The following is a 14969-nucleotide window of genomic DNA, read 5'->3' as shown; positions in this document are numbered from 1 at the left end:
GCACTTCAAACACAACCAAAATTTTTATAGTGACAATGTGATGTTTTGGCACCCTTCTCTTAAGAGGCAACTACTCTGAAAGTATTAATATATGTGGGCTAGGAATTTGTAAATCTTTCTTTGAATGTTTATCACATGTAGTCATTGATGGAGAGTAATCATCCAACAATTAATTGGGAAAATTAAATTTTTGTTAGTGGTGGGTGTGATGAGACATTCTGTGAAACTTTACCAAATGCGCTCTCTGATAACTACCTAGAATAGATAGTTAGGAACTCCACTGATGATGGAAATATATTGGATGTAGTGGCCACAAATAGACCAGATGTCTTTGAGGATGTCCAGATCAAAACTAGTATCAGTGACCATGACATGGTCTTGGCAACGATGATTACCAACTAAACAATCAGAAAGATACATATGTTCATTAAACTGGATAAAAAAATCAGTAGTGTCATATCTCAGTGATAAACTCGAAACTTTCAGCACAGGGCAGGAGGATGTAGACGAACTCTGGCTCAAATTTAAAAGAATAGTTGACCATGCACTGGATAGACATGTACCTCAGTACAACAGTTGATAATGGGCTTGAACCTCCATGGTATACAATTGGTCTAAAGAAACAGAGATTATTGCAGAAAAGATGTAAAACAAAGCATAGGGCTATAGATAGTGATGAATGAAACACACTTGGCAGTCAAGAAAGCAATGCGTTATGCCTTCAGTGACTGCTGTAGCAGAGTATTGTCAAACGACATTTCACAAAATTGAAAGAAATTCTGCTTGTATTTAAAGGCTGTTAGTGTCAGTGGTGTTGAGAAACATCTGAAATAATTAAAACTGAGCAAAGCTCCAGGGCCCAATGGAATCCCTGTCAGATTCGACACCGAATTTGCGGTTGAGTTAGCCACTCTTCTAACTATAATCGTCGTAGATCCCTCAAACAAAAAACAGTGCCCAGTTCTTGGAAAGAGGCACAGGTTACACCCATCTACAAGAAGGGTAGTAGAAGTGATCACAAAACTTAATACCCTTGATAAAGATTTGTTGTAGAATCTTCGAATATATTCTGCCCTCAAACATAATGAGGTATCTTGAACAGTGACCTCCTCAGTGCCAACCAGTATGGATTTCAAAACGTCGATCATGTGAAACCCAACTCCCACTTTTATCACTGACATACTGAAAGCTTTGGATCAAGGCAGCCAGTTAGATGCACTATTTCTTGATTACTAAAAAGAATTTGACTTAGTACCACACCTATGCTTATTGTCAAAAGTACAATCTTGGGGTATTAAGTGAAATTTATGACTTAATTGAGAATTTTTTGGTAGCGAAGATGCAGCATGTTATCTTGGATTGAGAGTCATTGTCAGATGTAGGAATACCTTCGGGTATGCTCCAGGGAAGTGTGTTGATACCCTGGCTGTTCATGGTGTGTTTTAATGACCTTGCAGACAATATTAATAGTAAAATCAGGCATTTTGCAGATGATGCAGTTTTCTGTAATGAAGTTCTATCTGAAGGAAACTGCATAAACAGTCAGGTCTTGATAAGATTTCAATGTGGTGCAGAGATTGGCAGCTTGCTTTAAATGTTCAGAAATTTAAAATTTTGCACTTCACAGAACGAAAAAACATAAATTCCTGTCACAGTAACATTAATGAGTCACTGTTGGATTCTGCCAACTCATACAAACACCTGGGTGTAACACTTTGTAGGGATATCAAATGGAATGATCACATAGGTTCAGTTGTGGGTGAAGCAGGTGGTAGACTTTGGTTTATTGGTAGAATATTGGGGAACTGTAGTCAATCTACAAAGGAGATTGCTTACAAATCTCTTATGCTACTGGTTCTATAACATTGCCCAAGTGAGTGGGGGACCCGTACCAGATAGGATAAACAGGGGATATTGAACATATACAGAGAAGAGCAGCATGAATGGTTACAGGTTTAATCTGTGGGAGAGTATCGTACAGATACTGAAGGCTCTGGAAGACAGACATAAACTATCCCGAGAAAATTTGTTAACAGAGTTTCAAGAACTGGCTTTAAATGATTATTCTAGGAATATACTAGAAACCCGTACATATTGCTCACATGGGGGTTGTGGGGATAAGATTAGAATAATTACTGCACACACACACACACACACACACACACACACACACACAAAAGCATCCAGACAATCATTCTTCCCACTCTCCATACGTGACTGGAACAGGAAGAAACCCCAATAACTGGTACAATGGGATGTAGCCTCTGCCATGCACGTCACCATGGTTTGCAGAGCACAGATGTAAATAGAAGTTTGACCAATGTGTATTGTTGAGTGGTGACAATCTCCAAATAACAACAACAACAACAGTTGATACTGTCACTGTAGAATCTCTGAATTTGTTGATGGAGCCACAACTTCACCTCTGCTTGCACCACTTCATCACTATCAAAGTGAGGTCCTCTTAGGTGTTCTTTATGTTTTGGAAACAGATGAAAATAGGGTGAAGCTAAGTCATAACTGTATGGAGGATGATAAATGACAATCATCCCAATCCATCAGATTGTTGCAGATGTCGCAGCGCTCGTGTGTGGCATGGCGTTCTTTGTCATGGAGGAAGAGAGCGTGCGCCATATGTGGACAAACTCTTTCAATTTGAAACTCGAGTTCAGCGTGCTGTTTCTCACTCTCAAACATAGTTATATTACATGCCACAGTTCAGGGTATTTTAGCAGCAGAGTGCTGCAAATATGTAGTAGTGAAGAATAAAGATTTAGAATGTTAATAATGTTTGTGTTATTTTTAGCCTTAAGAGTTATGACAAATTTTGAGGCATTACTTTTTGGCACACCCTCGAATGGCCACAAAGCAAAATTATGAAGCAAATGTTACACGTATTGCTGTTAGCTTTTGTCTCGGGATGTTCAGCAGGCACTTATTTGATGATTTTACGGGAATTCATTTGAGGGTGCCAGTCACTGATGCTATTAGACAAAGCTCATGAGAAGAAAACTACAAGGCAGTCTGTCAACAAGTGGCCACAAAAGCCTCAATGATTTTGTAAACACTAAGCAATTTTTTGAAGATAAGTTTTTCTTAGTAATCGTACACTTTGACTTTACTAATTTACGAGTTGTGCCAGGAGTGAAAACTTGTGATTGGCTTGCAGCATATTGGCTTCTGAGACAAACTCAGCTTCCTCCTTCTAGAGCAGTGAGCTTATAGTTTATAAAAGAAACTAATATGTCCGTCACTCCATATCAAATCACCTAATTTTGGAACATTTTTCTGCTCTACCAACACAGATTTAATTGTAATTGTATGTGAACATTGGCACATGTTCCTGATGAGGATTGGTCATGTTTGACAACTTTGTGCAAAGCGAGCGTGAATTTTGGGTGACTTTGAGTAGTTGTATTTCAGGCAGTATTTTGTTGAAAGAAACGAAATTTATCCATCGTTTTCAACTTTGTGGGTTCTTTTAATGAAAAGAACATTACAATCGTATTCAGTCAGAAATTTTAGCCAAATCGCCTGGAAAAAATCTGTACATGAAAAAATTTCAAAGTTTGGCTTCTTGTATCTCGGGGAATAAAAGTATGATGAACATGTAACCTGGTGTGTTGTAACTTAACACAATCTGGTATGTAGGTTCTCAAATATAAAGTTTCATTTAGGTGCCATGTTCCATTATTGAATAAATTAAACGCAAAGTTGAAGATTTTGTAAAAAGGTAAAAAATGCCATTTTTTGACCTGATTTTGCAGAAAATTGTGTTCTATGAAACTTTCCAAACTGAGCTTATTAGAAACAACATGGTTTTAATAGTGAAGGAAAGTGTATTTGACTATCTAACACATGCTAACAATGCTAGAAATTTTGAAACTCAAGACATGTTGTAGAGTAAATGCATACTTATCATGAAACTTGATACGCAACAGATCGGTAATGTAAGGACATTGAATACAAAATTTCGTTTGTCTACTACTTTCCAGTAAGTTACAGATTTGTTGAAAGTTGAAAATGAGTTATGTTCAACACTTCTTTTATGAGTACCATTTTCTATTAAAGCTTGAAAACCCACCTCATTCAAAACAATGTGCTTTAAGCCAGCCTGGAACAGTGGATTTAATTTTCAACATGAGGTAACAGTGCTACATAAAATAAGGCAAACTACCCAAAAAACAATTGCACTGAGAATAAACTTCAAATTTTAGCATCTTATGCTCATTGGTTAAGGGCATTATAAACATGAAACTTCACACACAACCACTTAAAAAAAAAAACCTAATCACAGATTCACAGATGGAAAAAGTATGTTTTCAAGCATTCAAAAAATCACTTTCGATTTTCCAGTGTGCGTTAACAAGACATGAGAATGGACAAATTTGAGGGAATGTATCACAGTTACAGGATACGTTACAGCTACCTGTGATCTGCATTTTGTTGCACATGGCTTTTATTTTTAAACTGACAAGCAATATCCCACTATATTGTATTGATCCATGGTGCCATTGTCACTACCGCCACTAGAAATGAACTGGCAACCACATTGCGATAGGGGTTATGCCAGATAGCTGTGCAGTAGCAGCCATGGGTGGGTTTCTTCATCCAGTTTCCCAAGCCTATAATTTGGTTTTTTAATTTAGGTTTGAAAGCCATTAGGTGATTCCTGTCTTCTCGACAAGCAAAAAGTAATGTCGGTTTTCATTGTAAACTTCTCAACATTAAAGTTTTATATTTTTCAATATTATTGAACTACCTCCTGCATTTCATTTTCTGAAAATTGATAATGGCATTAACTGTAAAAAGTTTTACCATTTATCAACACAATGTAGTGAGATGTTGCTTGTTAGTGTACAAATAAGAACCACATGCAATGAAACATGGATAACAGGTAGCTGCAGTGTCACCAGTTACCATGGTACATGCCCTCAAATTTGTCAGTCAGTTTCAGGGCTTGTTAGCTTGCAGTGGAAAATTGAAGTTGATTTTCTGAATGTATGAAAACATGCCTTTTTCAACTGTGATTAGTTTGAATTATGAAAACTGATTTCCTAAAAGCAAACTGAATGTTTACAGGATCAGGTTTGAAACGATTTTGTAGAAATTTGGAAAGCAATATGTAAATTGTATGTCATGTTGGAAAACATCTTGTTGCTGAGTGAGTTGTTGTGTTTGAAGCTGCATGTTTATCATGCCTTTAATCCACGAGATATAAGAAACTGCACTTAGAACTTTATTCATAGTGCGATTTTTCCAACAACTTTGCCTCAATTTATGTAGCACAATTAGTGTACGTTCAAAATTAAACCCAGTGTTCTGGGTGGGGGAGGGGGTGGGGGTGGGGGGAACGATGACGACTTAGAACACAGCTTGAATAGAAAACTGTACTTGTAAAATAAGTGTTGAACATACATATTCACCTTTTCACAAAAACCATCAATTTTTGACAAATTTGTAGATTATTGGAAAATAGCAGATGAAATTTTGTATTCCACATTCTTGTGCTGCCGACCTATTGCATATTATGTTACGTGTTCAGCACGCATTTACTCTATAGGATATAAGAATCGGGAGTTGTACATTTTTTTCTGTGCTGTGATTCTCATGTCCAACTTTGATTTAGATTATCTAGCACTGTTTGCCCACATTGAATAATCAAATACTTTCTTTTATGGTTAAAACCATAGTTTTTCTAGTGATCAAAGTTGAGAAAGTTTTATAGAACATAGTCTTTTTGCAAAATCAGGTCGAAAATGGTCATCTTACCTTTTCACAAAATCTTCAATTTTGCATTTAATTTATCCACTGTGAGAAAGTGGTACACAAATGAAACTTTATATTTAAGAACCTTGTGTTAGATCGTGGCATTCACATTCATTGTACTTCTGTTCCCTGAGATATAAGAAGCCAAACTTTGAAATTTTTTCAGGCACGGATTATATCGGGCCATTTTGCTAAAATTCTCTGTCTGAATGTGGCTTGTAAAATTCTTTTCATTATTATTCTTAAGTGAGTTCATGAAGTTGTACAAGATGGCCAGATTTCATTTCTGTCAGCCAGGTATTGCCCGAGATATAGTTGCCCAAAATTGACAGAAATTCATGCTTGATCTGCACAAAGCGTTGCAAGGAGTCAAACAAGTGACTATATCATGGCCAGTATTGCTTCGACGAACATTAAACTTTACCAATATTCATCGGGGACATGTGCAAATGTTTGCATAAAATTTCTACAAAATCTGTGATTGCACAGGAAGGCCTAGGTGAGTTGATGTGGAATAAGCCATCATAGAAGTGACGCAAAAGTTGATGGCAAGGTGCTAGAAGGACCAAGTGCAGTTTATTGCAATGGCACACAGTACTGTACGTAGGGCTCATTTCATTTAAAATCACCCAAAATAAAGAAATCTTGTTGTGACAGATGTTTGTGAAAAAAGTGGTATTAGAAGACACAATGGAAGATATTTAAAATATTTTTCCCAAGTTTTGGATCAAAATAGTGGTTTTGGCTTAATTTTGAAATTTGGTTCATTTTTCAAAAACAGGCATTGGCAGGAAAGGTGGGTTAAAAATTTGTAACTACTGTAACTTTTTTATTTGAGTCAATTTGGGGTAATGGGAGATAAAATTATCAATACAAATATGTAGTGATGGTCATTTCTAAAGTTATTTTATGCAAATTTCAGCAGTTTTTCTGACCAAAATCAGAAGTTTCACTGTAAAAATTCCAGGATGGGATAATGACAATATTATGAAACATATAGTTGCTACTCGTCATGTAGCGGAGAAGCTGTGTCGCAAATAAGCACAACAAAGACTGTCAAACAAAGCTTTTGGCTGGACAGGTCTTCATCAGAATTACACTCGCACCACGTGACCACCGCTTTTGGTCTGACCTTAGCAGCCGGAGACTGTGGTCATATGTGCGTGATTTGAGTGCATATGTGTTGTCCTAATTCTCATGAAGACTGTTTGGCTGAAAGCTTTGTTTGACAGTCTTTTTGTTGTACCTATCCGTGATTCAGCAGGTCACCTACATGGTGAGTAGCAACTATCCTTTTTGTAATATTGTCGAAGTTTGTCACTGTATTAATTTTTGTTCTGATATGCTTATTATCATACCTTTTAACAGAAAATCAGAAGGCTGTTTCTCTCCTTTAGTGGTTTCAAACTGAAAGAACGTAAATAAAATGGGATTCATTTTCTAACTCTTAGCTAGTGTACAACAAATGCTGATTCACATATAATACATTCATAACATTCAGAAATGTGTTTGTTCACTTAAACAGGCTATCAGTGGAGGATGTTGTTTAATCTGAAAGTACGTAATAGATTGGTGGTTGTGCTTGCACTAGGAGCAGGCAAAGTCATTAAAATATTTTCAGAAGGGTCCATCAAACACAGCATGAAGTGCCCACATACAAACCGAGGAAGGTCCAGTTGGTCTCGGGAATTTGACCTATGCAGCTCTGTGTTCTTTACTAATATCCAGAATTTCTCCAAGGTGCCATTGGTTATCATAGATACCGAGATGAACATTTCCTTATTAGTAGTGGTAGAACCATTGCTTTAAAGCCTGTGATGAAGTTTTATGAATATTTACATTTATGTATTACTAAATGTTATATATTTATTTCATACTATATTTGTATACACTGTAGTATTGGAAAGGGGTTAACTAACTTCACTACCATTCCAGGTTACACCATGTATTCATTGTAAACATATGGAAGGATTTCTTTCCTTGTTGTATGTGTTGGAGGGAAAAAAAAGGTAAAGGCAAAGCAAATACATCACAATACGACAAAAGAACATAGGCGCACCTGTTAGTCACATGTGATACACACTGTAGACCCAGTTGAGTTGTGCATATTTTTGTGTTTTCTTTAATGTGCAAGGATAGGTTTGTATGATCTGTTGCCTCTCCCCACTCATTATTGGAGTGAAGGTTTTTGTGTGTTTGCAGTTTGAAAATGGACACCCAATTTCATGGATTTCTGGTGCCTTGTGGATGTCCATAAATATGATAGCGGCTTTGTTTTGTAGTGAATTGTGTTATAACTAAGGTAAAAAATCTGATACTGGTTACCATGCACAATTATCTATGTACCAGTTTGTTTTTCTCTTGTTGATGTAATAGGACAACAAAATTTTATTGAGATGTAGTTGTGAACTTTTTAAATTTTATACATGTAGAACCAGTGTGTTCTACTGTCTAGACACATAAGGAAACATTTTAGTTTCAAGTAGTAACTCATACATTTGACTTCATTACTTGGGTGCAAAAATTAGATTGCAAGCACGTCACAGAAAAACTATAAACAAGTAAGAGTTTTTCTGTATGCAGTACACTTTATAAAATATTTGAAATGAGACTTCCTCATCTGACAGTAAAAGTGTGTGGGAGCTGGTAGAGATAATCTTCTCATATTATTAATCATAAACAGAAGGTTCCATAACACGTTATCAGTATGTAAAGAGGTGACTTTCCTACAAACTACATGGTCTTGCTAATGGTGAGAATCTTTTACATATGAAAATTTATTTCATTTCCTGGCATTGATATTCTGACCAGAACTAGAATGAAAATATTATAATAAGGAAGCACTTTTCATGTAACTTCTAATTGAGTGCATTAAAATTCACAGAAATAGATGAAGCAGAGCTGCAGTGTAAATAATATTGAATAGAGGAAAAAGCCATCATTTACTAAAGAAAACAGCCAGTGGGTGTGTGCCTGATTCAAGCACTAGTGCGCACGCAAATACACGTGACAGTACATTTATGGGTACAAGCTTTTGGGCAAGGTGCATTCTCAAGGCAGGTTAAAATGTCATCTTTGGTAAGTGTTTGCTTTTTCCTCTGATAATATGACTTAAACTATTTTAGTCTGAAACTTGGCAACATTTATTTTTTACAGTTGGTTGTTACAGGATTGGGAGGGAGGGGGAACCAAGTTTGATCCCCTTTTATTTATCATTTTCTGTTGAAATGAGTTTTTTTCCCAGCCAATATTGATCTTTGTTAATTTTGATGTTGAATGTGTGTTCTTGATCCAGTAAGTTTTGGTTTTATCATCTCATTATGAACAAGATTAGTAAATTTATCATAAGAAATGTACAAAGTTTTAAAATTCAGAGGAACACAGCTGTAAGGAAAGGTGAGCTACAGAGCTTTGCAGTAGCTGTCGTAATAGAAAAGCTGGTTAGGAGCAGAAATGATAATCGAATAAACAAGTAGAGCAAACAAAAGCTTTGCTAAATTGTTAGCTTTCTTCAATCATACGACAACTCTTTACAGAACAACATGCAGCAGTGAAGTCCAGCTAATACAGTAGCAACAAGAGCATTGTAGAGTGGGGCTCTCTCAATTAATGCATGAACGATAGTCAGAGCAGCGACTGGGCTGTCTCTCAGTGGCGACTCCGTTGCGACTGGTTTGCTCCTTGTTGCGAATGGGGATGGGCTGTCTGGTTGTTGCAGGCCATCCTATATTGTGGTGGCAGAGGGTGCTCGTAGTCCAGAGCCACTGAAAGTGTGGCTCAGCAGATGTGCATAATTGATTCCACCAGATCCTGCATGACTGCTATTGGCACCTCATTGCAACTTGCTTTGCTGTTACCAACTGTGGAACTCCAGAAAGACTAACATGAAGTCGATTCATTTCTTATCTTTCTGCTGGGTACCAGGGTATGTGAGTATTGCGTGACACGAAAGGGTGGATCTAGCAGCCAAGGATGGCAAGAGGAGTGGCTGGAAGTGACACAAAATAAGCTCCATTTAGTAAAGCCCCAAATGCAGCCGTGGCACACCTCCGTTTAGCCCTGTTGATGGGACAAAGTCCTCCTTATTCATCTACACATAGGCCACAGCCCTCTTATGTATGGCTTCTTGCTCCGGTGCGAGGACCCTCCCATGTGTGGTGCTTGTGGCATACGGATCACTTGCAACGCATTTTACTGGATTTATTTTCCAACCAGCGGGCCGCAGTGGATATTCCGCTGGCTCTGTCCTCTCTCTTAAGTGATAATTAAATGAATGTGGTTCAAGTTTTGAAGTTTAGTGAATTGTCCAACATTTTTCTCGAAATTTTAGGAAGATGGTTTTAATCTGTTAACAGCGTGACTGGGTCTCCCAAGTTTTTGTAAGTGGTCAGGCAATCACATTTGCTTCTTCTTCTTCTTCTTCTTCTCCTCCTCCTCTCTCTCTCTCTCTCTCTCTCTCTCTCTCTCTCTCTCTCTCTCTCTCTCTCACACACACACACACACAAATTTCTTGTCCTAACATAGGACTGTGCAGACTATTGATTTACGAAGAAACTTTTTTGTGAGATGTGTTTGTTACCTGTGTCCTTAAACCCGTAGACTTGCTTGCAGAACAACAGTCAATATTTTTCATTGTAGCAGTATACAATATGAGCCAGTTATTTGCTTTCCAGCAATGAAATGCTGACAAAATTGCAGGAGACCTCAGTATAACTGGTAACTTTTAAGTTCGTAACTCTGGAATTTGTTGTTGAAATGAATTGTTCTGGAACATTTTTATGAATGCTTTTGCTCACTGCCACAACAGTGAAGTACAGAACAGGACTGCAGAAGTTGCACAATGTTCAGAGATATGCCTGTATGTTTGATTCAGTGAATAATTTATGACAAATTACTCACAGGGCTCTCCTGACATAGATTTTTCCTTTCTTCCTTCGTCACAAATGGCGTAATGGCCAGAAAAGGAACTTCAGATCATCATTAAATGTATCAGATACACTTTAAAACATTGTCCATGTATAGTGTAAACTGTTTCCGTTGTGTGACAGAATATGAAGATTAATTTTTTTAAGCACCAAGGAAAGCACAATAACATTCTTGAAAAAATTAGGAATTGTTAGAACACAGGGCAGAAGTCATACATTGGAATCTCAGACAAATAAAATGTAGCGTTTTAATGGTGCCAAAATTTTTCATAATTGCAGTTAAGGAGAACTTGAGCAAAAACAGAGCTTAGTATCTATCCTGAAAAAATTTTTAGATAATTTGTTTCCTCTGGTGTGCCATACTATGCAAAAGTTGGTAAGAGGCCAGTAATTTAATAGAGGCAGTTGTGAACGTTGCTCAAAATTTTGTTTCTGGATAGACGTTCCAGCTGTGTTGATAATGCTTAGGTAGCCTTTTGTGTTGACATTACTGTCTGAGAAAGATAACTGGGCTTGGTTACAAACAAGGATACTACAATAGGAACATTTGTTTGTGATTTTGATCTGGCATTGCAGCTCTACTACAGTCAAAATGCACTTCGATGACAGTGTATTTGTGTGTGTGTGTGTTTTTTACTAATTGACATTTTTATGTTAAAATGTAAACACAATTGCCACAAAATACAGTGTCAATAGAAATGCAGAAAATTCCTTACACTTCGGAGACAAAACCTGAGCATGGCATTGCCCAAGTACATCTTCAGTCACAATTTTCTTGACGCGCGAGCCACCTGTAACTTGAAAACTGCACTCATTTTGTATGAGAACAATGTAGTATGTCTCGCTACCGGTCCCTCGACTGGTGCTGCCCTTTGTCATTAATTTCAAGAATTATTTTGAAAGAAACACTAGTGAACATCAGTTGCTGTTGGAAATTGCTCTGAGCCAGTTTGTGATTGCAGTGATGCACTTGTGTGCATGTACTCATTTGTTGAATGAGCAAGACATTTTGTAAGCTCAAGAGGGAGAAATTGCTCAGTAACTCATGTCACACTTTTTCTTGCAAGGAAAATTATACTTTCTGTCATTATTTTAAAATTTGTAATCTACCATAAAACTAAAGTAAACATGAAAACTAGACCTTTAAGCTTGGTCTTGTGTTACTCTTAAAGTTATATCAATTTCACTACTGCCAGTAAGACATTAAATAATGGCATAAATTACCAGTCATCTTTGCTAGATATTCCTCTAAGTGGCTGGTCTAAGTTCTAATGCTTCAACTGTTCTGAGCTGGTCCAAATCTGCCGTTTTAGAATTTCAATGGTTTGTCTCCTTAATGTGAGTAATCTTTGGAAGTCAAATAAGTTTACCATGATCCATGTTGATGGGTCATCGCGGAATGAAGCACCTTACTACACTTTCATATCGAGAGTCCATATAAAACATTAGACTTATTGAAAACTAGTCTTTGTGTGCACCTTATCCTTTCCTCCCTTCCTTTCCAGTGATGATGAGCTGGCTGCTAGCTTATCACTGCAGTATGAGCACCAGCAACCTTGTATCAAAAGGTTATGTAGAGACTTATCACAAGCAGATGCAATAAAATTTTTAATTGTTTGCTATTTATAATAATACTAATTTGATGAGTAGGCCAGAACTTGTTGGTCAGTCAAGGCATAGTGAAGTTTTTTTAAATAAAATTGCAACATATTATATGCAACCTTTTTGTTTCAGTAAGTAAGCTTCAGGTGTTGAATTTTTTAGGATATATGCTCATTTTATAAATATTAGAAGCCAAGATTGCTTGGTGCGAAATAGCTATTTCGTGGCCAGTTTTGACAGTAACTAGCTGCTGGGAGATCCGAGAGTCTGAAGATTACCGCTAGTTACTTAAAAAATGGGCATGAAATAAACTATTTCACACCAAGCTTTATTGTCTTATAATATTATAAATTACAATATTAGATTGCCCCAATAATATACATAAATCATATGCACACATTTGTTGACAGTACTTTGGGAATGTTGCATTTTGTACAATTTGAAGGCACTGTGGTTCTGGCTTTGTTAATTATAAATTATAGTATAACTGGCATTGTGAAAAGGATGTGGAGTCAAATGTATGTTACTGACAGTAGGCTGTTATTTATGTTCAGCTTAACTTTCTCTGACCTTTATATCATCATTGTGGTTCATGTAGATTGGATAATTTTTTTCTGCTTGCTAGTTGGTAGCCAAAGGATGCACATATGGTTGTGAACAAAATAGAAACTTTTGATTGCAGGTATGCCTTCATTTTGGCAATACGTAAAGGTTTATTGGATGAAGTAAGACTAATTAGAAATTAAGTTGGAAAGTCATTATCACACAAAAGACAAAAGCAGGGTTGTGTGAGAGGAAAATTCCATGCATTTGTATTGCCCACGTGAATGTGTGTCCATATACAGTAATGAGTGTTTCGCTTATGTGAGAAGCATAGTATCTTTCACATTATGAAATTAAATCATTTTTGGACAGTTTTATGTATCATTGTTCCAGGGTTTATAATGATTGTAATTTAAAATTACTGAACACAATACATGAAATTTATTTTCCATAAAGTAAGTAATGTTTAGTTATGTGGTTCTAGGTGTTTACCCAATTTGTTGTTTGTGTTTTATGCACAGTATTTTGATGTCTGACTTGGCCATCATCTTGTCAAAATATTTCACACAAAATGGAAACAACAACTTGGCTGAACACCTTGAAGCACACCATTAATCAAGCATGCCGTGAAAACCTAAGAGATCACACGTAATGTTTCATTGTGTGTTGCAGGATGAATTTGCTGCAGATGGTGTAGATCTGTATGATGATGTAATTGCTGCACCTTCATCTGGTGGTGGTGGAGGAGGTGGAGGTGGAGGTGATGAGAACTCTCAACCATCACACACACCAGGTTCTACTGCAATATCAAATACAGATGGACATAGTCCTAATTCAAATCCCCCATACCATCAGATGGGTAATAATATTCAACCAAATCAAGTAGGAAGGCGGCAGTTGTATGTTGGAAATTTAACATGGGTAAGTGAATTTATCTGAGACATTGTGGATGATTTTGCTGTAATGTAAATTGATATTGCAGAAACATAGGATTCATTTAGTCTCAGTGCATTATCTTTTAACATTTTCAATAATGATTTACAGTTTGTCCAATCCTCTGGAATTCCCTCAAGGAATGGTATTAATCACATACGCCAGCGGTTATAATGTGTACTCATTTCCCAAAAGCATCTTAGCCAATGTTAACCAAAGCCCTGTGTCCTAGATCAGAGCTGGGCACGAGAGCTGCCTGCTTGGTGGCTTGCAGACTCCACGGTTAGGCCAATACCCGTAAGAATGCAACATGTGTGTAACTTTTCTATGTCCTGGGAAAAATTTCCTAGTGACAAAAGCTGTCCTGCTCATCATGTAGAGGAAACATGTATCTATTTCAGTCCACAGATTTAGTTCACTTAGTTTTGAATGTTCTAACACATTTTCAATTTCATGATTACAAATAAAATGCTTGCATAAGGTAATGTACTCACACAGAAGTGTAAAGCTCAGAGCAGTCATACTACATGCAAAAAGAAAGGAACACTTTTGCTTCACTTGGTGCTAACATTGTTTTGAAGTGAAATTACTAGTCACCAAGTGGATTACTGCAGCAATATGAACTACTTGCAGGTTTTGATTTAAATAGTTTTGTTACTGAAAAATGCTTTCACATACTTTTTTATTCTGAACATACGACAGGCTCAAAGCAACAAATACATCAGAATGTTCATTCACTGTCTCCTTTATCAGATTTTTTCCACTTGCAGTTAATCAGTGTGAAAGTGCACCCTTGAATATCCTTAAAGTTGTTTTGTCTTCATCACAATTTTGCAGGGCAAATATGAACTAATTATTAAAACACTTTACACACATTTTTGGTTTAAAACAAAAATTACTGGTGTGTGTGCGTGCTCGGTCATCTTGGTTAGAAATGAGATACAATCAGCCATAGAGTCACGAAACTCTTTTACTAACTTTCCTTTCGTGTCCATGAATAGCGAAATGTCTATATCAGGCTGTACACAACCCAGGAGATCTGTGAAAAACCCGGGAATTTTTTAATCTGGGAGAGAACCGGGAAAAACCCGTAATTTTTTAGAATTCCAGGAATTTTTCATTGTTTTTGTTTTCAGTTAATTTTTTTGTAGTTTTGACTGGTAAGAGTTGATGCTCTCTAACAAACGATATAACTGT

The 14969-nt window shown here is 36.8% G+C and overlaps 1 protein-coding gene across 10 annotated transcripts in view; it reads left to right on the top strand.

Annotated features, from left to right (window-relative positions):
- LOC126412772 (cleavage and polyadenylation specificity factor subunit 6) overlaps positions 1 to 14969 on the top strand; it is a 180926-nt gene that overhangs the window by 27587 nt on the left and 138370 nt on the right. For 9 of the 10 annotated variants that reach the window (XM_050082534.1, XM_050082531.1, XM_050082529.1 and 6 more), the window contains one exon: positions 13512 to 13760. In XM_050082534.1, the coding sequence (XP_049938491.1) occupies positions 13512 to 13760 (249 nt within the window). Of the gene's footprint in view, positions 1 to 8653; positions 8848 to 13511; positions 13761 to 14969 lie in introns of all 10 variants that reach the window. The other variant, XM_050082536.1, reaches the window with a different exon arrangement.

This window comes from Schistocerca serialis, chromosome 7, assembly GCF_023864345.2.
Source record: "Schistocerca serialis cubense isolate TAMUIC-IGC-003099 chromosome 7, iqSchSeri2.2, whole genome shotgun sequence".
NCBI lineage: Eukaryota > Metazoa > Arthropoda > Insecta > Orthoptera > Acrididae > Schistocerca > Schistocerca serialis.
The sequence above is the reverse complement of the archived record's forward strand: the minus strand, read 5'-3'. Positions and strand labels throughout refer to the sequence as shown.